We start from the raw sequence: 24,970 nt of genomic DNA on the forward strand, positions 1-24,970 counted from the left end.
AATCGCAAGGCCGCGGAGCGAGCCACGTCCCCAAGCCTCGAACGTTCTCCAGAAGACCGAGCTCCTCTCCGACTAATTCCTTTCTTCCGCCCCGCCCACCGCGCGCGCGCGCGAGGCTCGGGGTCACGTGGTCTCCCGGCGCGGGGCGGGGGGAAGGGAAGTGGGTGGTGCGGCGGCCGCCATCTTGCGTGGCTGGAGGCGGGGCGTGTGGGGCGCCGGGCGCGCGCTTCCCTTCCCGTCCCCTCCCCTCGGCCCGGTTGCGCGCGCTTCTCCGGGCTGCTGTCTGTGGCCGCCGCTCGCTCCCCGGATTAGCGGATCGGGGAGGCCCCGGAGGGCGGGAGGGGTGTGTCGGCCGCGTGCCCGCGCCCTCAAACCGCCGGCTCGCGGGGGCGCGCTGGGCCTGGCGCGGGCCGAGGGGAGGGTGCTGCCCCGGGGGGCGGCGCGCCGCGGCCCTGCTGGTGGCGGTGGCAGCGGCTGCAGCTGCGGCGGCGCGCTCGGGGCCCGCGTCCGGGGCGCCCGCGGGTCGGAGCTGCTGGCGGAGCCATGTACCGCAGCGGCGCCCGCCCCTCCGTCTCCTCACACCGGCCTAAGGATGGCGGCCCGCGCAGCAGCCGCAGCTCCGGCTCTTCGTCAGGCTCCGTTCGTCGCACTTCGCCGCCACCGCTCTCCTCCTCGTTCCGGCGGACCCCGACTCGCCGGCCCCGCTCGCCTTCAGGGCACCGCGGCCGCCGGGCCTCACCGTCTCCCCCGCGGGGTCGCCGCGGCTCCCCGTCCCCGCCGCGGGCCCGTCACGGCTCCCCGTCGCCACCGCGGGGTCGACGACTCTTCCCTGCGGGCTCGTCCGGCTACCGAGGCAGCAGCCGAGGGGAGTCCCGCGCTGACTTCGCCCGGGACGGCCGCGGAGACCATCCAGGCGACAGCGGCAGCCGGGTAATCCCTCGCCGGGGAACCTTCCCCTCCATCCCCAGTCCTTTCGGCTGGAGTACCCGCTTCCACCAACGCCCCCCGGGGCCTCCAGGCCCGGGTCCTGGGTGGAAGCCTCGCCTCAGCCCACCCTGCCCCTCTGACCCTCGTGTGGCTCCCGTCTGCCCGGGAGCGTCATTTTCCACGATAGCGGAATGGGGACCACTCGGGCGCCTGGACGGGAGGCAGCGTCCCGCTTCTCAGGACTTGGGGTGAGGTGTTGGAAAAGTTGGCCAGGACGAGGGGGCGTTTCGGAGAGTTGATGTCTCAAGGGTTTCGCGACGCGAGTCCCCCTGCCCAGGAGCTTGCTAGTTGCAGCACGGGGCCTGAACCTCGCCGAGGCTAGCAGAGGCTAGCGGTGTTAGCGACTCGCCGATCTAAAGAGGAATGAAGTGTGCAGAACTACAGCCCTGCGCATGGGCACCATCCCCTCCCTGACCTGGCAGTAGTAGTTTGACTTCCCCCTAGTCTTCCCCCTCCCACACGCACATCCCGACCCTGGCCACCTTGGTTGATGAGTTACTGCCAAGGGGATCCCTGCCCTGTCCAGGGAGGCTTGGGTATCTTGGGCGAGGAGGCGGCAGTGGTGCAGCTGGGTATGTTCAGTTGGCATCTGCCCCTGTGTTTAAGCAGTTTTCACCGTTAGGTTTTACTGCCCCAGCAGCTGCAGCAGCGCAGGGTAGATTCCGTGGACTTGAGGTATACTGGCCACCTCCGACTAGAGCCTCTGGGTAGGGTTTGCTGTTTTGAAAGTAGTTTTTGTTTTCGGTTCATCACTTTTTTGTTTTTCGTTTAAGCTTAGTAACAGTTTCTCTTTTCGCAAGCTGGTCTGACATGTAACCTGGTAGAATTGCTACTGTTTAGGCTGAGCAGTGTCGGTCACTCCCCTTCAGGGGAAACAGCAGAAGATGTGCTACCAAAGTCTCCCTTTTCTCTAACGACTGATTGGCTTCGTTCTTCTGGGTTTTAGTAAATGGTGTCTTCCATTGCTTGAGAAAAAGTTGTGGTCTCTCTCCTTCCCACAGCTTTCTGTCAGATGAACTTGATATCTGTGTAATCTGCTAGCTCTTCCCCCAGTTCCATCCCCCAGAACAGTCTTGTGATCTTCAAAACCCTAGTCCCTCTTGGTGGAGCGTTGTATTTGGCTCCCATCCAATTCTCTTTTAACACTGTGGTATATTATGCATGCAGTGGTCAGTTTGATGATTTCCATCTTTATTTTGTACATTTCACAAACATTCTGCAGCATCGGGCAAGCACTGTTCTGGGATGTCAGGCCACAAAGGTGAACTAATCAGACCAACGTTTCCTGTCCTTGTTTCACCATCTGGAGAAGAGCTAATTAGTAAGAGATGTTAGAAAGGCTGTGACATAAATGAAATTGCAAAGCAAATAAAAAAAAAGAAATACCGAAGTTAGTTGAGTTTTTTTAAGACTGATTTTATTTGAAAAGCAAAGTTATAGAGGGAGAGATAAAGAGACGCTCCATCTACTGGTTCACTCCCAAATGACTGCAGTCTGTGGGGTTAGGGCCAGGCTGCATCCAGGACCCTGGAACTAACTCATCCTGATGTCCTGTATGGCTGGCAGGGGCACAAGCTCTTGAGCTGTCTTCCACTGCTTTTCCAGATATATTAGCAAGAAGCTGGATGGGAAGTGCTAGCACCTAATAATGTAACTGTTGCTTATATGGAATGCTGACATTGTGGGTCAGGACTTGATGTGCCACAATGCTAGTCCAGGGAGTTAAAATTTTGAGTTACGGAAAACCCTTCTGGGAAGGTGAGCCTTGAAGACAGACCAGGAGAAAGCGAGGCAGTGAACCATACAAGCATCTGAAAATAAAAATGGAGACAGGCCACATCACTTTCCCTCTTAAAACTCTCCTGTACCTCTTACTAAGAATAAGTTCAGATTTTTTTTTGGAAATTCAGATATACAGAGAGGGGAGGAGATAGAGAGGAAGATATTCCATTCTTTGGTTCACTCCTCAAGCAGCCGCAATGGCCAGATATGAGCCGATCTGAAGCCAGAAGCCAGGATCCTCTTCCGGGTCTCTTGTGTGGGTGCAGGGTCCCAAGGGCTTAACTGCTTTCCCCGGCCACAAGCAGGGAGCTGGATGGGAAGTGGGACTGCCGGGATTAAAACCTGCTCTCATATGGGATCCTGGTGTGTTCAAGGTGAGGACTTTAGCCGCCACACCACCGCGCCGGATCCTAAATTTAGATTTCTTAGCCATGAGTTCTGTTTGTCAGTTCACTGCAGACACACACAGTGCTGTTACTTGAAACGTGCCAGGGACTTTATAGCTGTGGTACTGCCTTGGCCTGAATCAGTTCTACTTAGTTTTTACAGGACCAGTATCTCACCATCTAGTTGTTAGGGTGAGTGATACTGCCTCAGAAAGACTTTCTCCGTTCTGTGTGGAGAGAGTGACTCCTTTTCTTCAGTGTTTCTTGGGCTGTTTTATGTTTTAATGACTCTAGCATCTACCTCTGCTAAAAGTATTTGACAAAAAGTTCCTGTTTGTATTTTGCTCCCTTCTCTTTGTGGGCTCCAGTTCTCTGTTTGCACACTCACTAAAATGGGAAGTCACTGGGAAGATCAGATGTATGGGCTTTTGTCTCTGAAAAAGGAAAGCTTTTTTTTTTTTTTTTTTAAGATTTATTTTATTTTTATTACAAAGTCAGATATACTGAGAGGAGGAGAGATAGGAAGTGGAGCTGCCGGGATTAGAACCAGCAGCCATATGGGATCAAGGCAAGGACCTTAGCCACTAGGCCACACTGCCGAGCCGAAAGCTTTTTTTTTTTAAGTGCTTTATTTGTGGAGGAATATGTTCTGTCCACTGGTTCACTCTCCAAATGGCCGTAATGCTCCAGCTGAGCCAGTCTGAAACCAGGAGCTCTTCTGGGTCTCCTATGCAGGTGTAGCGTCCCAAGACCTTGGGCCATCCTCCACCACTTTCCTAGGCTACAAACAGGGAGCTGGATGGGAAGTGGAGCAGCCAGGACATGAACCGGCACCCATGTGGGATGCTGATGTTGCAAGGTGGAGGATTTAGCCAGTTGAGCTATTGCTCTTACCTCTGGAGTAGTATTTTGCAGCCCTTTTTCATCTTGTTGGACCGCAGCTCTGATTAGGGAGAGACGTGTTTCTGGGTAGAGAACTGTCTTGACCATATTGATTACCATGTGATCTTTGATCTTACAGAGGCGCTCTCCTAGTCTACATTCTGACTCTGTGGAACAAAGCCTAAGGATCACTGTAGGCAATGACCACTTCTGTCTTAGCACCCCTGAACGGCGGCGGCTTAGTGATCGGTTGGGGTCACCAGTGGATCATCTGGAGGACATGGAAAGGTAGGCCATGGCTGAAATAGTGTGTGCTATGTTAGTATTTGCAGGCAGAAATCTTGCTGTTTCCTCACAATGATGTGTTTGAAAGGCTGGCGCTGGCACTGACGTTATTCTGTGAGTACATTTGTCTGATAGAAAATACTAATTGTAAAAGTTTTTCTGAGTGAATACAATTTTGAATGAATTGTATAGGAGAAAAGACTTTAAGAAGGTCATCTTGTGCCAGGCCTCGTGGTACAGAGAGTGAAGTCACTGCCTGGAACTTTGCTATCACAGTGCTTGGGATCCAATCCTACCTCTGCTTCTGATCCAGCCTCCTGCTAATATACTTGAGAGGCAGTAGGTGATGTCCTTTGCTTGGGTTCCTGCCAGCCCCATGGGAAACCTGAATGGCTTCTGGCCACAACTGTTGTGGGCGTTTGGGGGAGTAAACAAACAGATGGAAGCCTGGCCTATTTCTTTCTCTGTTTGTCACTCTTCCTTTCAAAGAAAAAACAAAAACAAAAGTTTAAACCTAGAACAAAGAGAATCTAATCAGAATTCTTCCAAATCAAAAACCCTTGAGAGATGGTATAGATTATAGATTGTAAATTACTAGAAATACCAATGGTTATGGATAAAAGGACATCTTTTTTATTTCTTTTTTTAAAAATATATTTTTATTTTTATTACAAAGTCAGATATACAGAGAGGAGGAGAAACAGAGAGGAAGATCTTCCGTCCGATGATTCACTCCCCAAGTGAGCCGCAACGGCCAGTCCTGTGCTGATCCAAAACCAGGAGCCAGGAACTTCCTCCAGGTCTCCCACACAGGTGAAGGGTCCCAAAGCCTTGGGACGTCCTCAACTGCTTTCCCAGGCCACAAGCAGGGAGCTGGATGGGAAGTGGGACTGCCGGGATTAGAACCGGCACCCATATGGGATCCTGGGGCGTTCAAGGCCAGGACTTTAGCCTCTCGGCCACACTGCCGGGCCCTAAAAGGACATCTTTTTTAGTGGTATATTTAGATATATTTTTCACACTTGTTCAGGATGAAATACAGATTCTGAAAGGGTTTAAATAGATTCATATATAATGTGTGTGTGTGTATATATATATATTTAATGTATGTATATTAAATAAGCCATTAATAGAAATACATCTTTAAAAATGTTGAAGTTCAGTTATTACTTTACAGCTGAGGAAGGGCACATATTCCCAGGATGTCTAAAGACCTCAATCACTGGGAACCTAACTATATGTGGGAAGTAAGTAATCATGTCAGGTGTCTTTCACTTCACAAAAGACAAAATGTAGGGATGGAAGTACAAGAAAGCAGTTTCTGTGATCTCTCTGAGCTGAGACTATGTTTGACACGATCCCTGTCCACCACACTGCAAGTTTTCATATGGTTAGCAGCAGTTAGTCAGGATGGTACTCTGTCAAACTCAGGCTGTCTTTATTGGTGCCTAGGACTTGGACAGGGAGGTGGGGGGAAGTTGGGCAGTCCAAGGGTCAGTGAGTCCATTGGTGGTATTTTTTTCAAAGCCCCAGCGGCTGTGGATGCAGTGAAGCAAGCAAGACATGTACCACTGAAGCTCCTGAAGAGAGGGTTTCAATATATATGGGTATCCTGCTTAATTGAGGCAATAGCCCTTGCCCTTCTAACTGTTTCTAATCTGGGAAATGGTTGAGTAGGCTGTCTGGATAGTTGATACATGTTATCATTCTCTTCCTTCCTTTGTGAGGTTTTGAGGTAACTTCAATATTTCCTCTTGGTAAGCCTTTGCATAACCTTTGTTGTGCATATGTATCATGGATAGCCAGTTCTCTCTCTCTGTCTCTCTGTGTTTTTATAAGATTTATTTATTTTTTTTTGGAAAGGCAGATATACAGAGAGAAGCAGATTCAGAAAGAAAGATCTTCATCCTCTGGTTCACTCTGCAATCAGCTGCAATGGCTAGAGCTGAGCTGATCCAAAGCCAGGAGCATGGAGCTTCTAGATCTCCCATGAGGGTGCAAGACCTCAAGGCTTTGGGCCACCCTCTGCTGCCTTCCTAGGGCACAAGCACGGATGGGAAGTGGAGCAGTACCCATATGGGATCCTGGTGGATACTAGGCAAGGATTTAGCCTTTAGGCTATTGTGCCAGCCCCCACCCCCATTTTTTTAAAGATATTTATTTTTATTGGAGAGGCAGATTTACTGAGAGAAAGAAAAAGATCTTTAGTCTGCTGGTTCAGTCTCTAAGAGGCAGCAATAGCTGGAGCTGAGCCAATTTGAAGCCAGAAGCCAGGAGTCTCTTCTGGGTCTCCCATGTAATGCAAGGTCCCAAGGCTTTATGCTGTCCTCAACTGCTTTTCCAGGCCACAAGCAGGGAACTGGATGGGAAGTGAAGCAGCCAGGACTCAAATTGGTACCCATATGGGAAACCAGAGCTGTAGGCGGAGGCTTAATTTATACTGTGGTGTTCACATCCATTTTTCATTTTAAAATTTGTATTTTTGGGGACCAGTGCTATGGCTCAACAGGCTAACCCTTCACCTTAAAGCACCAGTATCCCAAATGGGTTCTGGTTGTGTTCCAGGTGCTCCACTTCTAATCCAGTCCCTCACTGCTTGTGGTCTGGGAAAGCAGTGGAGCATGGCCCAAAGCCCTGGAACCCTGCACTGTGTGGGAAACCCAGAAAAAGTTCCAGGCTCCTGGGATTCAAATCAGCTCAGCTCTGGCCAATACATCCATCTGGGGAGAGAGCCAGCGGATGGAAGATCTCTCTGTTTCTTCTCTCTGTAAATCTGCCTTTCAAATGAATTAAAGAAAAATATTTTGTGATATAGTGGGTTAAGCCATCACCTGTGATGCTGGCATCTCATAGAAGTACTTAGACCATCCTCTGCCTTCTTTGGCACATTTTCAGGAAGCTAGAATAGAAGCAGAACAGCTGGGACTCAAACTGGTACTTTAGTAGAGGATGCTGGCATTGCAGTTGGTCGCTTAGCTGGCTGTGCTGCAACACCAGTCCCAAACTTTGTTTTTAAGTTTTACCTGTATTTGTAGCATTCCTTTCTGTTGTTGATATTTCATTACCACATTTTACAATAATTAGCACTTTCATCATTAGTGAATAAATGATAACATTTGTGTTTTGACTTTTTGGATAGTGGTGCAGTGAACTTCAGTGTACAAGCCTTTCTGTCTTTATGTGGGCACGTACACTTTTTAAAATTTGTGTTTAGGGCCCAGCATGGTAGCTCTCGTGGCTACAGTCCTTGCCTTGCACACACACTGGGATCCCGTGTGGGTGCAGTTTGTGTCCCTGCTCAACTCCGGCTATTGCGGCTGCTTGGGGAGTAAACCAGCGACAGAAGATCTTTCATTTTATATTTCCTTCTCTCTGTATATCTGCCTTTCCAATAAAAATAAATAAAACTTTAAAGAAACCTTGGGTTTAAAGTTAAATTTTGTGTATTTTTCCTTAAAATTCAGAGTGATAAAGCGGGCAGAGAAAGAATCTTCTATCTGGTATTTCACTCCCCAGGTGTTTGTGATAGCTGGAGCTAGGTTGATCTGAAGCCAAGAGCCAAGAGCTTCGTTTGGGTCCCCGATATGGTTGCCGAAGCTCAAGGCTTTGGACCATCCTCTGTTGCTTTCCCAGTGTATAAACATGGAGCTGGATTGAAAATGGAGCAACCAGGACTTAAACTGGTGCTAATATGGGATGCCAGTGCTGATATGAGATGCCAGTGCTGCAAGCAAAGAATTGTTGTGCTATGCTACAATGCCAGTCCCATCTAATGAAGATTTTTAAGCAGAAAAGAACCCATGTACCTATCACCCACATCTAATAATCAGTTTTTAAGATTTGTAAAAGATTTATTTATTGGGTCCGGTGTAGCATTCTAGTGGCTTTATGTACTGGGGGATCATTATTTCTATCTGTGATTGAAGACATAAATTTTTTTTTTAAATTAAGGACTTGGGCCCGGCGGCATGGCCTAGCAGCTAGTCCTCACCTTGAACGCCCCGGGATCCCATATGGGCGTCGGTTCTAATCCTGGCAGCTCCACTTCCCATCCAGCTCCCTGCTTGTGGCCTGGGAAAGCAGTTGAGGATGGCCCAATGCATTGGGACACTGCACCCGCGTGGGAGACCTGGAAGAGGTTCCAGGTTCCCGGCTTCGGATCGGCGTGCATCGGCCCGTTGTGGCTCACTTGGGGAGTGAATCATCGGACAGAAGATCTTCCTCTCTGTCTCTCTTCCTCTCTGTATATCTGTCTTTGTAATAAAAGATAAATCTGTAAAAATAAATAAATAAATTAAGGACTTGTTTATTTTATTGGAGAGGCAGATTAGATTTACAGAGAAGGAGATACAGAAAAGTCTTCCACCTGCTGGTTCACTCCGAAGGTGATCTGAAGCCAGGAGCTAGGAACTTTTTAGAGGTCTCCCATGTGCTGCAGGGTCCCAATGCTTTGGGCCATCCTCAACTGCTTTCCCAGGTTACAAGCAGGAAGCTGGATGGGAAGCGGAGCAGTTAGGACACAAACTGGCTCCCAAAGGGGATCCCAGTGTTTGTAATGGGAGGAATAGCAAATTGAGCCATTGTGTCGGGTCCTAAACGTTCTTTTTAGATACAGAAGCTGTATGACCATCATGCCCCAAAAGATTCTGTCCATTTTTTTTAAAGATTTATTTTATTTTTTTGGAAAGTCAGATATACAGAGAGGAGGAAAGACAGAGAGGAAGATCTTCCATCCGCTGATTCACTTCCCAAGCAACCTCAATGGCCAGAGCTGCACTCCGCATCTGAAGCCTGGAGCCAGGAGTCTCTTCTCGGTTTCCCACATCGGTGTAGAGTTCCGAGGCTTTGGGCCATCCTTGGGTGCTTTCCCAGGCCACAAGCAGGGAGCTGGATGGGAAGTGGGGCTGCTGGTACACAAACTGGTGCCCATATGGGATCCCAGTAGCTGCAAGGCAAGGACTTTAGCGACTAGGCTACCACACTGGACCCAGATTTTGTCTATTGTATGTGGTGTAGAGTCAGAGCTAAAAGGATAACTGTCCCATCCTGTATTTTACCTTCACACCACCAAAGTCGAGACTTTTATTTAATTTACATTTTAATATTGTTTACATAGTTCAGAGGGATGCATGCCCATACATATGGGTCTCTCATTAGGGTGGGGAATTTGAGATATGGAAGACAGTGGATAAGACAGATGTTTCAGGTTTTTTTTCCCTCTGTATTCGCTGTCCCTATAGGGGGAAATGGAGGAGGCTGTTCTTTGCTGTCAAAGTACATCAGGTCCCAAGGGGTGAGGGATGGCTATTTAATGATGCCTTAGAAATCTTGATATGGAAGTAGATATTCCAAGAGTGTTGACTTTTAATAGTTCTGAGACATTGTCAACCTCGTTGCACCAGGGTTGAGAAAGTCCACTTTAGTGTATCCACATTTGTTACAAAGCTTGGCCAGGAGAGTTGAGCAACCTGTTTTGCTTCCTATCTTGTGATGTACTTAACGTCCCCTGATGGACTAGTTGAGCTGGCTGTCATGTCCCCAGTGTGAATCTGGGCATGCTGTCCATTTCACAGATAGGTATCAGGAGACCCAATCTTGATACATGACTCCAAAGTTGGACCACACATCCTGTGGTTTCCCTTTGGCCAGGGTCTACTCCAGGGGTCTAGTTGGGGAGTCCACCAAGAAGCCTCACCTGGGGTGACCTCAGTCTTGACTCTTTTTTTTTTTTTTTAAAGATTTATTTATTTTATTACAGCCAGATATACACAGAGGAGGAGAGACAGAGAGGAAGATCTTCCGTCCGATGATTCACTCCCCAAGTGAGCTGCAATGGGCCAGTACGCGCCGATCCGATCCGATGCCGGGAACCTGGAACCTCTTCCGGGTCTCCCACGCGGGTGCAGTGTCCAAATGCATTGGGTCATCCTCGACTGCTTTCCCAGGCCTCAAGCAGGGAGCTGGATGGGAAGTGGAGCTGCCGGGATTAGAACCAGCGCCCATATGGGATCCCGGGGCGTTCAAGGCGAGGATTTTAGCCGGGCCCAGTTTTGACTCTTGTGTGCAGCAGCCACTGAGGGTCAGATATAGTCTGTTACCTGATGCACAAACTGGTAGATGCAGCTGCTTGGTCAGTTGTGCTTCCAGCCCCATCTCTCACATGAGCTCATGGGTGTTGTGGCTTAGTCCAGCCTAGCCCACCACAGGCCTGTTCTTCACACACAGCAGTGGTTGCCGCAGCCTAGTTGTGGTGACCCCCAACAACAACTACCAGGCCTGTCTCCAACTCCATTTTTAAAAATTTATTTATTTTTATTGTAAAGTCAGATATACAGAGAAGAGAGACAGAGTGGAAGATCTTCCGTCCTGCTGATTCACTCCTCAAGTGGCTGCAATGGCCGGTGCTGAGCGGATCTGAAGCCAGGAGTTTCTTCCAAGTCTCCCATGTGGGTGCAGAGTACCAAGGCTTTTGGCCATCTTTTGCTTTTCCAGGTCACAAGCATGGAACTGGATGGGAAATGGGGCAACCGGGACACAAACCGGATCCCATATGGGATCCCGGTGCGTGCAAGGTGAGGACTTTAGGCACTAGGCTGCTGTGCTGGACCCCAGCCCCGGTTTTTGTTTGTGAAGCAGCCTAGCCATCCTGTCCGACATCCTATCTGGTTGTTGTCCGCACGCATGGATACTGCAGCCTAGTTCAGCCTGTTCTACTCACGGACCCGGCCCACACAGAATGCTAGCAGGTGCTGCCGCTTGACCAGTCGGCCTGTTGCAGTCCTGGTTCTCATGCTCACTAGTGGTAGCTACAGCCCAGCAAAGAAATGCCTGAAGTTCCCCTTCCAGGCATGTTCCCAGCTCTGGATCTTGTGCCTGTTGGTGGGTACTATGGTCCATCTTTACATAACTTGCATCATTACCAGCACTTGCCAGCTGGTGCTGCAGTCTAGCCCAGCTGGCCTGCGCCCATTCTGACTCTAATGCCAGCGAGTGCAGCCACCTAGCCCAACTGGGTCCTCCTCAAGACCCAGCCCACAGGCCTGCTACAACCCTGCCTGGATCGGCCCAGCTCCAGTCTCGGTTTTCAGGTGCACCAGTGGAAACAGTGACCTAGCAGCGGAGTCCCTAAAGTTCCCTTACCAGGCCTGCGTTCAGTCCTGGATCTTGCACGTTCCAGCAGGTGCTGTGACTCAGTCTGAGATGGCCCACCCTCAGTCTTGGGATTTGCTAGCAGATCTGCAGCTTGTCTCAGCCCAGCCTGCCCCAAGTCCCAGCTCTTGCTGGCAGCTGTTGCAGCCTAGCCCAACCTGGTCCATCCTCATCTCTCATGTGAAATGGCAGGTGTTGTGGTCCAACCTGGCCTAGCCTGTGCCCCATCTTAGCTCTTGCTCTAATCAGTGTGTGCTATGGACTGGCCCAGCCTAGCCTGGCTTTGCCTGCCTCTGCCTGACTCAAGCTTTGCCTTGGCTCACTAGCAGGACCTGCAGCCTAGCAGGGGAGTTCCTCAAATTTCTCTACCCAGCCCACTCCCAGCCATGGATCTCAGATTGTGTGTGTGCCGACTGGACTGTTGTCTAGCCTGACATGGCTGGTTCCCAGTCCTGGTAGTCACCAGCAGGTATTGCAACCTAGCCCAGCTGTCCTGCACCCATTCTGGCTCACTGCTAGGAGCTACAGCCTAGCCCAGCCTGCCATCTCCCGGACCTTTCTGTCATTGACCTGGCAAATGTCATGGTCTGGCCCATCCTGGCCCACATACATCCTGGCTCTTGCAGGTGCCAGCAGGTGCTGGAATCTAGCCCAGTCTTTCATTCCCCTAGACATAGCCCACATGCTTGCTGATAGATGCTGCAGCCTTATTCAGCCCAGTCTTCTCACACCCCTGGCTGTCTCACTCACCAGTGGGAGCTTCAGCCTAGCAGGTGAGTCTCCAGTTTTTCCCCTACCAGGCCTATTCCCAGCTCAATCTTGTGCATGCTGGTGGATGCTTCAACCTAGCCTTGCCTAGCCTACCTTCAGTCTCAGCTCTTGCTGGTGGGTATTGTAGCCTGGCCCAGCCTGGCCTGGGCTTCCCCCGGCACCAGCCCTTGTGCTCCCCAGCAGGAGCTGCAGCCTAGTTAGGGAATTCCCCTAAGTTTTATCAGGCCTGTTTCCAACCCCAATCTCGTGCTGGTGCATGCCATGGCTCTGCTTGGCATGGTCTGCCCTTGGTCCTGCCTTTGCATGTGCCAGTGGTACTGTAGCCTGGTCCAGCCTGGCTCATTCCATCACTGCCCCCAGCTCTCATTTGAACTGGCAGGTGCTGCAGTCCGACAGAGGTGAATCCACAAACCCACAAGTCCCCTACATAATCTGCTCCCGGATCCAATTTTCTTGCATTTTACCAGGTGCTACTGCCCAGCCTGACATGGCCTATCCCATGCTCTAACAGACAGATACTGTGGCCTAGTCCAACCAGGCGTGGTCCCCCAGCCCTAGCTTTCATAAGCACCCGCAGGCAGCCGGTGACGCTACTTAGCCCAGCCCAGGTTTTCCACATGGGCAGGTGCCTTGGCCTGACCCTGACATGCCCTCCAGTCTCTCCTCTCTAAACCACCTTGTCTCGGCTCCCTTGCCTGCCTTTGAGTGGAGTGGCCTGGTCTGTGGAAGACCCCAGAAGTCACTCCTCTCCTGTGAGACGTGTTCTTAGCTATTCCCACTCCAACATGTCCCAAACTCCTTTCCCCAGGCAATCTCAAGCTCAGATTTCTTGCCAGCTCTTGGCTGCTTTTCTTCCAGCAGTGTAACATTTGCCTAAGTAAAAAGCAACCTAGGCAGTTGTCTATAGCTGGGGGAAACTTTTGTGTATTTTTAACAATACTTATTTATTTGTATTGGAAAGTCAGATATACAGAGAGGAGGAGAGACAGAGAGGAAAATCTTCCATCCGATGATTCAGTCCCCAAGTTGCCGCAACCACTGGTGCTGAGCCATTCGAAGCCAGGAGCCAGGAACCTCTTCTGGGTCTCCCATGTGGGTGCAGGGTCCCAAGGCCTTGGGCTGTTCTCGACTGCTTTCCCAGGCCACAATCAGGGAGCTGGATGGGAAGTGAGTCTGTTAGGACACGCACCTGTACCCATATGGGATCCTGGCGCATGCAAGGTAAGGACTTAAGTCACTAGGCTATTGTGCTGGGGCCAAGACTTTTGTATTTCTGGGCCCGGCGGCGTGGCCTAGCGGCTAAAGTCCTTGCCTTGAACGCCCCGGGATCCCATATGGGCGTCGGTTCTAATCCTGGCAGTTCCACTTCCCATCCAGCTCCCTGCTTGTGGCCTGGGAAAGCAGTTGAGGACGGCCCAATGCATTGGGACACTGCACCCGCGTGGGAGACCTGGAAGAGGTTCCAGGTTCCCGGCATCGGATCGGATCGGCACGTACTGGCCCGTTGTGGCTCGCTTGTGGAGTGAAACATCGGACGGAAGATCTTCTTCTCTGTCTCTCCTCCTCTCTGTATATCTGGCTTTCCAATAATAATAAAATCTTTTTAAAAAAAAAAAAAAGAGTTTTGTATTTCTTTTTTTTTACTGCTCATTTTTTTGGGGGGGTGGGAGAGAAAAAGATTTTTTTTTTCTACTCTTACATAGTTGATGTAAGGGTACAAAGGGTCAAGGGCTACAGGAAAAGTGGGTAAGACCATTGTTTCCACATTAATATAACTTTTTTTCCCTGTATCTGGGGTCAGGGGAGAAACAAAGGGAGAAGCCTCACCCAGCCTCCCTCCCATCCCGATGTGGGGCATGCTCCGAGAGTCCTGCTTAAGCAGTTTTGATAGTTCAACAGTTCTGAATTGTTCCCAATCTTGCCGTTCCAAGCACGATGAAATCTTCAGAATCCACTGGCTGACATAGTCTCTTCATGGTTGGGCTTCTGAGATCAGCAGTTCAGTTGGAGGGATCTCCAAAAAAAATTGTGTCCAAGGTGTTCTCAGACCTGATTCTTGTGTGTGCTTGCCAATACAGGGTCCGGCACAGTCCATCACCCCAATCAGCTTATGCACATGCTGGTGGTTGCAATTACTGGGCCAGTTGTGTCTCCAGCCCTGTCTTCTACACAAACCAATGGGTGTTGCAGCCCATCCCGAGCCTGCCCACCACACACTCGGCCTTCATGCAAACCAGTGGGAGCTGCAGCCTAGTCGGGGCGACTCCCCATAACCCCCACCAGTCCCACCCCCTGCCCTGGTTCCCGTGCTTGCCAGTATGTACAGTAGACAGGTCTAGTCTGTCCCACATCCCATTCAGCTCTCGTACATGTCAGTGGGCCTTGAAGCCTGGTTCAACCCAACCAACCCCACTATCCAGCCCACACACATACTGATGGGTGCCTTTCTGTCTAGCCACCCCTGCCCCTGTCCTAGTTTTTGTGCTTTCCAGTGGGAGTGGTTACCCAAGAGGGATGTACCCACTATTTCCCTACTAGGCCATTCCCACTCCCTAATTATGCACTTTCCAGTTGGTTCTGGAGTTTAGCTTGACAGATTTAGCCCCCAGTGCCAGCCTCTGCCAGCTGATGCTGAGGCGAAGCCCAACCAACTCTCATCCACTTTGACTTTTCCCTGATCTAACTCATATGAAGCCCACAGGTATTGTAGCCCTGCCTGGTCTGGTCTGTCCCCATCCCAACTCACGCTCTCCAGTGGTAGTGGTTGTCCAGCAGAGGAGCCATGTTTCCCCTGCTGGCTTTGCCCCCTCCCTCCCTGGTTCTCATGTGTGCTGTTTGTGCGCTGTGGCCACATCTGATACGGCTCACTTACCTTGGCATTCCGTAACGTGCTTTGGTTTGTGTAGTGACTGAACCTGGCCCAACCCACACTCTGTTCTGGTGCTTGGGTTCTCCATTGGGTGATGTGAACTGGTACAGCCTGGTCTGCCCCTGACCTATGCCAGGTATATGCTGGTGGGTATTTCTCTTGTGTGGTCTGGGTTACTCCCTATCACGGTTCTTGCACTCACCTGCAGGGACTGTGTCCCGACAAAGGAGTTTCCCAGACTCCTCCATCCAAACCTCTTCCTATGTCAGATCTTGTGCATATTGGTGGGTCCATGGGCCAACCCTACTTAGTCTATCTCCTGTCCTGGTAGAAACAGTAGCCTTTCCTTGCTGGCCTTCAATCCATTCCAGTTCTTGCTGTTGGATGTTTCAGCCCAGCTGAGGCTCGTCCATACCCAGACACTGCTAACATCTGGCTCAGTAGGGGCAGAGACCTAGCTTAGTCAGTCCTACATCTACACAGGTTCTCCAGAGCACCAGATGGTGCTGGTATCTATCCTGGTTAGGTGTACCTAACCCCAGTTCACATTTGTGCCAAGGGAGATTGCAGCCATATCCAGACCAGAATGCAGCCCTCACTCCGGCCCCGGCACTCACCAGGAGGATCCCCAACCTAGCAAGGGTATACTCTCACAGTTCCACAACTGAACCTATTCCCAGCCCTAGATTACATGCGTTCCAGTGGTTGCTCTGACCCAGCTTGGCGTAGACCTTCACCTATCTTGGCCTTTGTCTTCGTTGCTGTGTCCTGGTATCCCTGACTCATGCAGACCGGTAGTTGTAAGAGCCTCGTTCAGCATGACCTATATGCTCCATCCTGATTTCTGTTCCTTGTGAATTGAAGTTTGCTCAGCCCTGTCCGGTCCAACCCCTTCCAGTTGCAGCTCTGCCCACCCCACATTCTATTTTAGGATGCACATTCAGGTGCTGCTGCCTTGACCTGCCCAGACTGTTGTTAGTTCCTTTACCTGTAAGTGATGGCAGATTCCATGGTCACACCCTAGCTCAGCCCATCACCACCCCAACTTGCAAGCTAACCAGCAGGACTTGTATTTCCAAAGGGTTGGGCCCACACTTCCCTCACAGAATCTACCTCTGGATCTAGTGCTCTCGCGTGTTGGTTAGTGTCTTGACCCTGCCTAGTTGACCCTTCCCCTGTTCCGCCCCTTAGTCAGGTACTGGTACCTACCCCTGCTAAACAGGCCCCCATTCATAACTTCTGTGTGGACTGATATGTGGCAGTCAGTGATGCTCTACGCTAACAGCCCATCTCAGTATTCTTTTTTTTTTTTTCAAATTTCCAAGAGGAATTTTGTTGATGGCTCCAGTTTATTTCCTCCCCCCCTCAAAAAAAATTAAGTAAACAGTAATCTTAAGACTTTATTCAATTCTAGAAGCCATAGAGAACAATGCCCCTCTTCTTTTATATATAACAAAAGGGAGGAATGTAAGGAGTTATTCCAATATCCTTCCCCGGACCCAGCACCATTCCTTCTTCCTCACAGCTCACTAAATTCCTGCCAGCCTAGCTATCCACCAATCGGATGTAACCTGGCATTCCACCTGAGAATCCCACCCCAATCTTCCAGCCCCCTCCCCAACTCCACCCACCCGCCACATTCGCTTGCAGGCGCCAACCCCCTGGGGCCTGCCCTCAATCCCTCCCAATCCCTGCCCCCTACACCTGGCAGACAAAAGGCCCCCCCCAGGTGCGGCTCTGGTCTCTTTCTCTCCCCCTCTCTCTCCTCTCTCCTTTTTTTTCCTCTCCTTTTCTTTCCTGATCTTCACCACCCCTATCTTGTTCCTGCTCCCTTGTTCCCTTGTTCCTGCTCCGTTGGAATAAACCTCCTAAGATACAAAAAAAAAAAGACTTTATTCAATTCATAACAAGGCTGAGAATGAAGTTTAGAACTGGATCACTTGGCCCTCTCTCTTCTTATCTCCTCCCAGTTCAGAATGTTTACATCTCTTAATAGCCTGCATTCTCTTGGATCTGCAGTTGCGCTCTACACACTCAAGCCTCAGCACAATCTTTGTGGTTTTAGCCTTTTTCTGGAAAATAGGCTTAGTTTGCCCGCCATAACCACTCTGCTTCCTATCATAATGCTGTTTCCCCTGGGCATAGAGGGAGTCTTTGCCCTTATACTGTATTACTTTGAGGGGCTGGTGCTTGCCTTCTTGCAGAAGGTCCGGCGTGCTTAGGAACGTTCACCATGTTTGCGGAACGATACCGGCACGAAAAGCCCATCTCAGGATTCCGTGTGTGCTGGTGAATCAGTCTGGCCCAAATAGATCATATGGACTGTCCCCTCCAAACCACCAGGTCTCAGTCCCCACCTTTGCCAGAAAATTCTGTGACCCTGTTGCTGGGAATCACCCACAATTCATGCCTCATCTACACTCACACTGGCCTTATCCATGGATGTCCCTGGGCAGCAATTACATATCCTAAAAACTCCAGAGCTTGCTGCCAGGCGGCCAGAGGCAGAGCCTGGTGTCAAATAGGTGCACTGGCCGCTTAAACCTAGGACTCGTTCACTGCCTGTGGGCAGTGACTTTGGCCTGAGTCACCAGCATTGGGTCTGGCCTTGCTGGGGCACCCCCAACAGCTGCTACACTGCAGGGGGCTCCATTTGCCCCAACTCCATGACTCAACACTGCCCAAACTCATCCTGCCACAAGATAACCGACTTTTGTATTTCTATGAAATGAAAGGCTACAGTGAGTTACACCAACTCCATTTCCTAGTCCCAGTATTGGCAATGTACTTGTGGATTTCCAGGTAAGGCAGGAGAGAGGGTTGCAGAACAAGCGGTGAAGTTTTGTGGTTGTTGGTATGTGACCTAGCAAAAGAAAGTGTTGAATTATCTTTTAAAACAATGAGAAAATAATACTAATTGGATAATTAGTTAAAGACATTTCCCCACAGTGACACCCTTTTTTTCAGATATTAAACAGAACTTTGTTATCTAGACAAAAAGTTGAAGGTATTATAATTTAAGTGGTATAGAAGGCCCAAAGCTCTGCTGGTTCCGTTTTCACAGCACCTTTTCCATTAGGTGGCTTCTTAGACTGCTTAAAATCTTTGTGGAGTATCTTTTTTTTTAAAGATTTATTTATTTTTTATTACAAAGTCAGATATACAGAGAGGAGGAGAGACAGAGGGGAAGATCTTCCATCCGATGATTCACTCCCCAAGTGAGCTGCAATGGCCAGTACTGCGCCGATCCAAAGCCGGGAACCTGGAACCTCTTCCAGGTCTCCCACGCGGGTGCAGGGTCCCAATGCCTTGGGCCGTCCTCGACTGCCTTCCCAGGCCACAAGCATGGAGCTGGATGGGACGTGGAGCTGCCGGGATTAGAACCAGCGCCCATATGGGATCCCGGAGCATGCAAGGCGAGGACTTTAGCCGCTAGGCCACGCTGCCGGGCCCTATTTAGTTTTTGTTTTAAAAATTGTGAAAAATGGAACCTTTTCATTAGTAACATGGAAACTAATTATTTGGGCATAATTTTTTTTTCAAATCTGTATGAAGTTTTCATATGCATTTTCTGTAAATCTTTTTCAAGACTTCTTAGTGCATGCATTTCAATTTTTTTCCCCATGAACTTTTAAAATTTTTTTCTTTTTTCTTTTTTTTAATAATTTATCGTTATGGAAAGGCAAATTTAAAGAGAATGAGAGACAGAGAGAAGAAGATTTTCCATATGCTTTTATACTCCCTAAATGAAAACAGCCAGGGCTGAGCCATTCTGACACCAGGAGCTTCTTCTAAGTCTTCCATGTGGGTGCAGGGACCCAAGGCTTTGGGACATACTCCAAACTTTGCCAGGCAACAAATAGAGAGTAAGATGGGAAGTGGAGCAGCAGGAACACGAACTGGTATTCATATGGGATGGTGGTACTTCCATCATGGTAACCCCAAACTTTTTGAAGTATCTTCATATCATTACTTGATTAGAAGCTGAAGCTGCTCATGTCCCTGGGGAAAGAGATGGGAAAAGTTCCACAGATAGTATATAGATCTATTCTTGTGCTTTGTGACTGCTGTCTTTTTCTCTGTGCTTTCCAAATGTGATTCTCATCCTTGTCTGTTTTTGCCAAGTCCATTTAATGATGCTTCTCTTCTTTTTTTCAGGGATGACCTGACAGACGATTCTGTCCTCATTCGAAGCTCCCAGTGCTCTCGTGGTCCTGAGCGATATATTTCCCGGGAGGAGGGACCACTCAGCCCCTTCTTGGAACAACTTGATGAGGACTACAGAACAAGGGAGGCTTTTTTGCATCGTTCTGATTATAGTCACCACATCGGTGGTCATGATGAATTCTTGCAGGGGACAGGGCGGAATAGAGACAAAGTTAAAGGCTCATACTCTGTACGATCTGAGGAAAGGAGCTGGGAGGCCAAAAGGGCCCGTTACGATGATGCTGAGAAGATGCACAGCACAGGTGGGGAACACCCAAGTTATACCTCGGGGACTCGAAACTGTCGACAGCGGAGACGGAGCCCAAGTCCGAGGTTTCTAGATCCTGAGTTTCGAGAGCTGGACCTTGCTAGGCGAAAGCGAGAGGAAGAGGAGGAACGAAGTAGGAGCTTGAGTCAGGAGCTGGTAGGAGTTGATGGCGATGGCACTAGCTGTTCCATCCCTGGATTGTCAGGTGTCCTAACAGGATCAGAGCCAGGATATTCTTTGCATCGGTCTGAGGAAGTATCTCTGATGCCCAAGAAGTCCATTCTCAAGAAGCGGATCGAGGTAGGTGTGGAACCCGCAGGTGTCTGTTGAATGTCTTGCTAGTCCCTTTGATATATTACAAGCTGGTTTCTTTCCCAGGAACTATGCCGCTAATAAATACTGGACCCATTTGTTATGTCTATACTTTCCAAGATTCCCAGCCAAAACTATAGGCCTCATAATATGTCAGTAAAGCTCTTCCCTTGCCATATAGTAGGTTTTTTAGGTAGACATTTGAGTATCTGCTCTCTTGTTTCCGTCTCAAATTAGGTGGGCCTATAAGAGTCTTTGAATATGGATTTCCATCGGATGGAAGATCTTCCTCTCTGTCTCTCCTCCTCTCTGTATATCTGACTTTGTAATAAAAATAAATAAATCTTAAAAAAATGAATATGGAATCTTAGAAATGAAGCTTAAAGGGAAAGAGAAGGAGTTGACCTAAATTTCCTCATCTGTTTTTAGAGTGAATTGTATAAGACATTATGCCAGAAATTGGTGATGCTGATTTTGGCTCCTTCCACCAGCTTTCTGTGTAGTTTTCAGACAAATCATTTCACCATTCTAGATCTTATGCATGAGAAAAAAATGCGCATACACACACACACACAGGGTGTGTGTGTATGCGCATTTTTTTCTCATGTGTAGATGGTAAGGCAGGACCATTCAAGTTCACCTGTCCTCTTAGGAGTGTAAAGCTTCTGAAGAAGATCACTAGAAGCCAGGAGAGACTCATGAGTTAAAGAGTTCAGAGTTCCTTTTCCTTATTGTAAAGCAGTTCTGTTTTTTATGGTTTTTCTCCTAACAACCCATATTAAAAACAAATACAAGCCAAGGAATCTCTGAAATCCTGTTGCATTCAAGTTCCTTGATTAAGACCATAGTGACCAAAGGTGAGGATTCTAGTCAATCTCCCTCACTTTAGATTTCTCTGTGCTCTAGCAGAGAACTGGAGAAATGGGAATGCTTATCATGAGCCTGGCTAAGGAAGCTCTTCTCCCGTTTATTCAGATTTATACATCCCCCAGTAATTCAGGAAAAGCTTGGTTTCCTCCTTGTGTTCTGAGATTCTTTGTAGAAGCTAAATTAATTATTTGTCTTTTGCAGCTTGAGAATTTTTCCAGCAGTACCAGCTCTAGCCAGGATCATCCTCTCTACTCTGCACACCCATCTCTTCCACTAAGTGGTGCTATTGCTGCATTTGCCTCAGAGATTGAGAACAAGGGGACTGCCTTAAAGGAACCTCAGGGTAGCCTCTACCAATGGGGTACCCTCCCTGGGATACCCAAAGACAGCAGTCCTCACAGAGAAAAATTTGGTAGTTTTCTGTGTCACAAGGAGAAACTGGATATGAAGGCTGAGGGACCTGAGCAGAACACAGACTTTTTGCTGCCTCATGAGAGAGCTAGCCAGGATGGTAGTGGTTTTTCCCGCATTTTGAGCATGTTAGCTGATTCTACTAGTACGCAGGAAAAAAGGCGACGTAGCTTTCCTGATATTGAGGATGAGGAGAAATTTCTCTATGGGGATGAAGAAGAGGATTTAAAAGCAGAGTCTCCACCAAAGCCCTTCGAGAGTGAAAATATGATGCAGAAGGCAAACTCCCTACCTTCTTCAGCTCCAACTGTGAAGCTAGAATCCCTAGAAGAGACCAATCCAGAATATGCTAAGATTCATGATTTGCTGAAGACCATAGGGCTGGATATTGGTGTGGCAGAGATCAGCAAACTGGCTGCGCGTACCCAGGAACGACTTCATGGCAAGAAGCCATCATCTCGCTCCTCAGCTGACCGGCGTTCCTCAGTTGACCGACATTTTTCAGCTGATCGCTGTTCTTCAGTGGATCATTGCTTCTCAGCTGATCGACGTTCCTCCGATCCCCATAGACTGGAGAGCAGGGATGCACGCCATAGCAGTATCCACTCTCCAGAGGCATCCCATCCACATCCAGCCTCCCCTGTGGATGCTTACCTGCTCACACAAAACAGCCCTCCATTCCTCAAATCTGACCATCCCTTGGGTCATATATCAGGACCAGACATGATTGGTAGTGGCTTTCGGTCATCAGCAGTCAGGTGCCGGTTACCAACAACCTCTTCTACCCCAATTAGACTTTCACATTCTGCTTCTTTATCTCAGTTTCATATGCCAAGGACCTCTCAGTTTTCTGCAGCCCGGATATCTTCAAACTACCAGGGAGCTGCCATACCCTCTTCCTCCTTTGATGCCCATAGGCACTTTATGGCAAATGCAGCCTCAAGATGGCCCATGTACCCCACCTCCCAAACATCAAACCACACTCTACCTGAGCCACACAGGATAATGCCAATAACCAGACTAGCTACTCGTAGTCGTCCCAATCTCCGTGTGATCCCCACTGTCACTCCCCATCAGCCCAAGCAGGAGGAGGCGGAGCTAGGTGCAATTCCTGCTGCTCAAGTGCCTGTCCAAAAGTCCATCCCACCACTCATAAGATATAATCCAGAGAAGATCTCTGATGAAAAGAACCGTGCATCCCAGAAGCAGAAGGTAAATATTCAGTTTGGGCATCCTCTGCCTGAGTTTTCTGTTTCAATATAAATTTATATTTGTCTTATAAAGGGGACTGAAAATTTACAAGGCCCTGTCATTTTCACTTTTTGGAGTTTTCTGTCATCCCCTGAGTAACATGGATAGCTCTTCTGTTCTTTCATGTTCTGCCATTGCAACTAAAAAAGTCTGGCCCTAGATCCCACTGTGATTGCCAGACTGTAAAATATTTTTTTTATTTACCTGAGAGGTAGACAGAGCTCTCAACCACTAGTTCCTTCTTCAAATGCCGGCAAATAGCTATTTGGCTGGTTGAAAACTGGGAACCAGGAACCTCAGTACACATTGGACATATCAGTGGTAGGGACCCAACCACCCACTGCTTGCTGGGTATGCAGTAGCTGAAGCTGGAATAAGGAACAGCAGGGTTGGAATTTAAACTCTGCCTCTTAAATGAATGTGGGATGCAGGTGGCATTTTTTTTTAAACTTTTTCCATTTTTTTATTATATTTTTGACAATCTTTACATAGTTATAACTAGGGTAAAAGGTTCAAGGGCTACAGGAAAGTGGGTAAGACTATTATTTCCATATTGTTTCCTTCATGTATCTGAGGTAAAGGGGGATATTGAGGGAGAAGCCCCACCCAGTCTTCCACGCAGGTGGCATGTTAACCACTTCTCCAAATGCAAATGCCCCCTTCACTTCTACATCTTTGTATATATTGTCTTAGAAGACTGGGTGGGAGCTAGCAGCCTTGAAGTTCTCAAATGACCAGATGCAGCAAACCAAAACTGGGTTGGATGAAGAAAAATCAGTAATTCTGTTTCATTCCAGTGAATTTTGGGTCCTTCTATAATGATTATGGGAGTTAAAAGCTAATTGTTAGTTAAAACAAACCAGGAAATAAGCTTGTTCTGGTTTGTCTTACAACTTAGAAGTAATGTTTGTTTTTGTGACTTTTGAAAAAACAGTTTTTGTATTGTCAGAGTTCATTGGGTTCCCAGGCTGTTTGAAGGGAGTAATACCTGGGATAAAGATGCAATAATTCTAGATGTCTTAGAATAGTAAGTAAAAATTATAAAGGCATGAGGAATGCAGAATACAATTTTTTTAGTGGAAAGATTAGTAATACTGTTAATACCTAATAAGTCACTTTGTTTAGGAACATAAATATGTAATTTATATGACTTTGGTTTCCTTGTAAGATAATGCCTGAGGAGAAAAAACGAAAAGGAAAAATTAGAGGACAACTCAGATTTTTTTTTTTAAATGGGAAGTTAAACCTTGTAAGACAAGAAATTTAATTTCCTGTTGTATTTAGATACTCTGAACTTGAGCCTTTAGTTTCATTGAAGTCTTTTGGGAAAGAGTAATAGATTTAATTTAAACAAAAGTTAGTTGGTTTTTGGGAACTGAGCGTGTTTCACTTTGCCTTATGATCCTGGCAGTTAAGTCAGGGCTGATAATAGCAGTCCCCGTGCGCCCCCCCCCCCCCAGCCTGTTACTTACAAGCCACATTTGCTTTTTTCCCATTAGATGGTGGTAATATAGTAGAAGGATCATGAGCTTTAGAGAAAACATTCCTTTTTTTTTTTTTTTTAAACATTTATTTTTATTGGAAAGTCAGATATACAGAGGAGGAGAGACAGAGAGGAAGATTTTCATCTGTTGATTCATTCCCCAAGCGGCTGCAATGGCCAGACCTGCCCCAATCTGAAGCTAGGAATCAGGAGCCTCTTCCAGGTCTCCCATGCAGGTGCAGGGTCACAAGGCTTTGTGCCATCCTCGTCTCCTTTCCCAGGCCACAAGCAGGGAGATGGATGGGAAGTGGGGACACCGGGATTAGAACTGGCACCCATATGGGATCCTGGCGTCTGCAAGATAAGGACTTTCACTGCTAGGCTACTGTGCCGGGCCCAAAATACCTGGTAGATTTTAAATCTACTTTTACTGTGTAACTCAATCTTGTGTATCCTCAGTTTTCTTACTGTACAATAGAGAAAATATTGTGAGGATTGATGTAATACAACTTACTCATAACACATGTAAGTTTCCTTCTCCAGGGTTCCCTTTGGCTCAAAGCCTTTATCTAATAGTTACTGTTAGCAGCCTTAGGATCTTCTCCGTAAAAGCAGAACTTTCCAGGCAGTATAGAACTATACTGGATAATTCTACTCTGGAACTTGGAATAGAATGAAATACTACTTTGATTATAAGGCAAATCTTTAGTGTGCAGGCATTTAATCCTTAGATTCAGATAATGAGGGCTTCTGGAAAAGAGAAGTAGGAAAGGGGGGATATTAGAGGTGGCAGGACTCTTTCCCATTTTGTACTTTGTAGGTTATTGAAGAGAGGGAAAAACTAAAGAGTGACCGGGAAGCCCGCCAGAAGAAAATGTATTATCTGAGGACTGAGTTGGAACGGCTTCGTAAACAACAAGGTATCAGACAACTCCTTGCATGACTGCCTTTCTGTAGTGACTTAAGCAGGTGATCCAAATGGAGAGGTTTTGGTGCTCTCAGATTCAGTCACCTAAAGCATGACTTAAAAAAAAAATTGACAGAGTTACAGAAAATTA

At 48.2% G+C, this 24,970-nt stretch overlaps 1 protein-coding gene and 1 pseudogene across 3 annotated transcripts in view; one reads left to right on the plus strand and one right to left on the minus strand.

Annotated features, from left to right (window-relative positions):
• The first annotated feature begins 348 nt into the window (after positions 1-348).
• The window catches only part of ZNF318 (zinc finger protein 318), a 79,646-nt gene continuing 55,024 nt past the window's right edge, over positions 349-24,970 (plus strand). For 2 of the 3 annotated variants that reach the window (XR_009245265.1, XM_058662581.1), the window contains exons 1-5: positions 349-930; positions 4,177-4,325; positions 19,270-19,885; positions 20,969-22,390; positions 24,733-24,832. Coding sequence is in view for 2 of the 3 variants with exons in the window: in XM_058662581.1 (XP_058518564.1) it covers positions 544-930; positions 4,177-4,325; positions 19,270-19,885; positions 20,969-22,390; positions 24,733-24,832 (2,674 nt within the window). In the remaining variant the exon portion in view is untranslated. The remainder of the gene's footprint in view (positions 931-4,176; positions 4,326-19,269; positions 19,886-20,968; positions 22,391-24,732; positions 24,833-24,970) is intronic. The other variant, XM_058662575.1, reaches the window with a different exon arrangement.
• On the minus strand, positions 17,037-17,526 carry LOC118758253 (large ribosomal subunit protein eL42-like; annotated as a pseudogene).

This window comes from Ochotona princeps, chromosome 1 (genome assembly GCF_030435755.1).
Source record: "Ochotona princeps isolate mOchPri1 chromosome 1, mOchPri1.hap1, whole genome shotgun sequence".
NCBI classification, from domain to species: Eukaryota; Metazoa; Chordata; class Mammalia; order Lagomorpha; family Ochotonidae; genus Ochotona; species Ochotona princeps.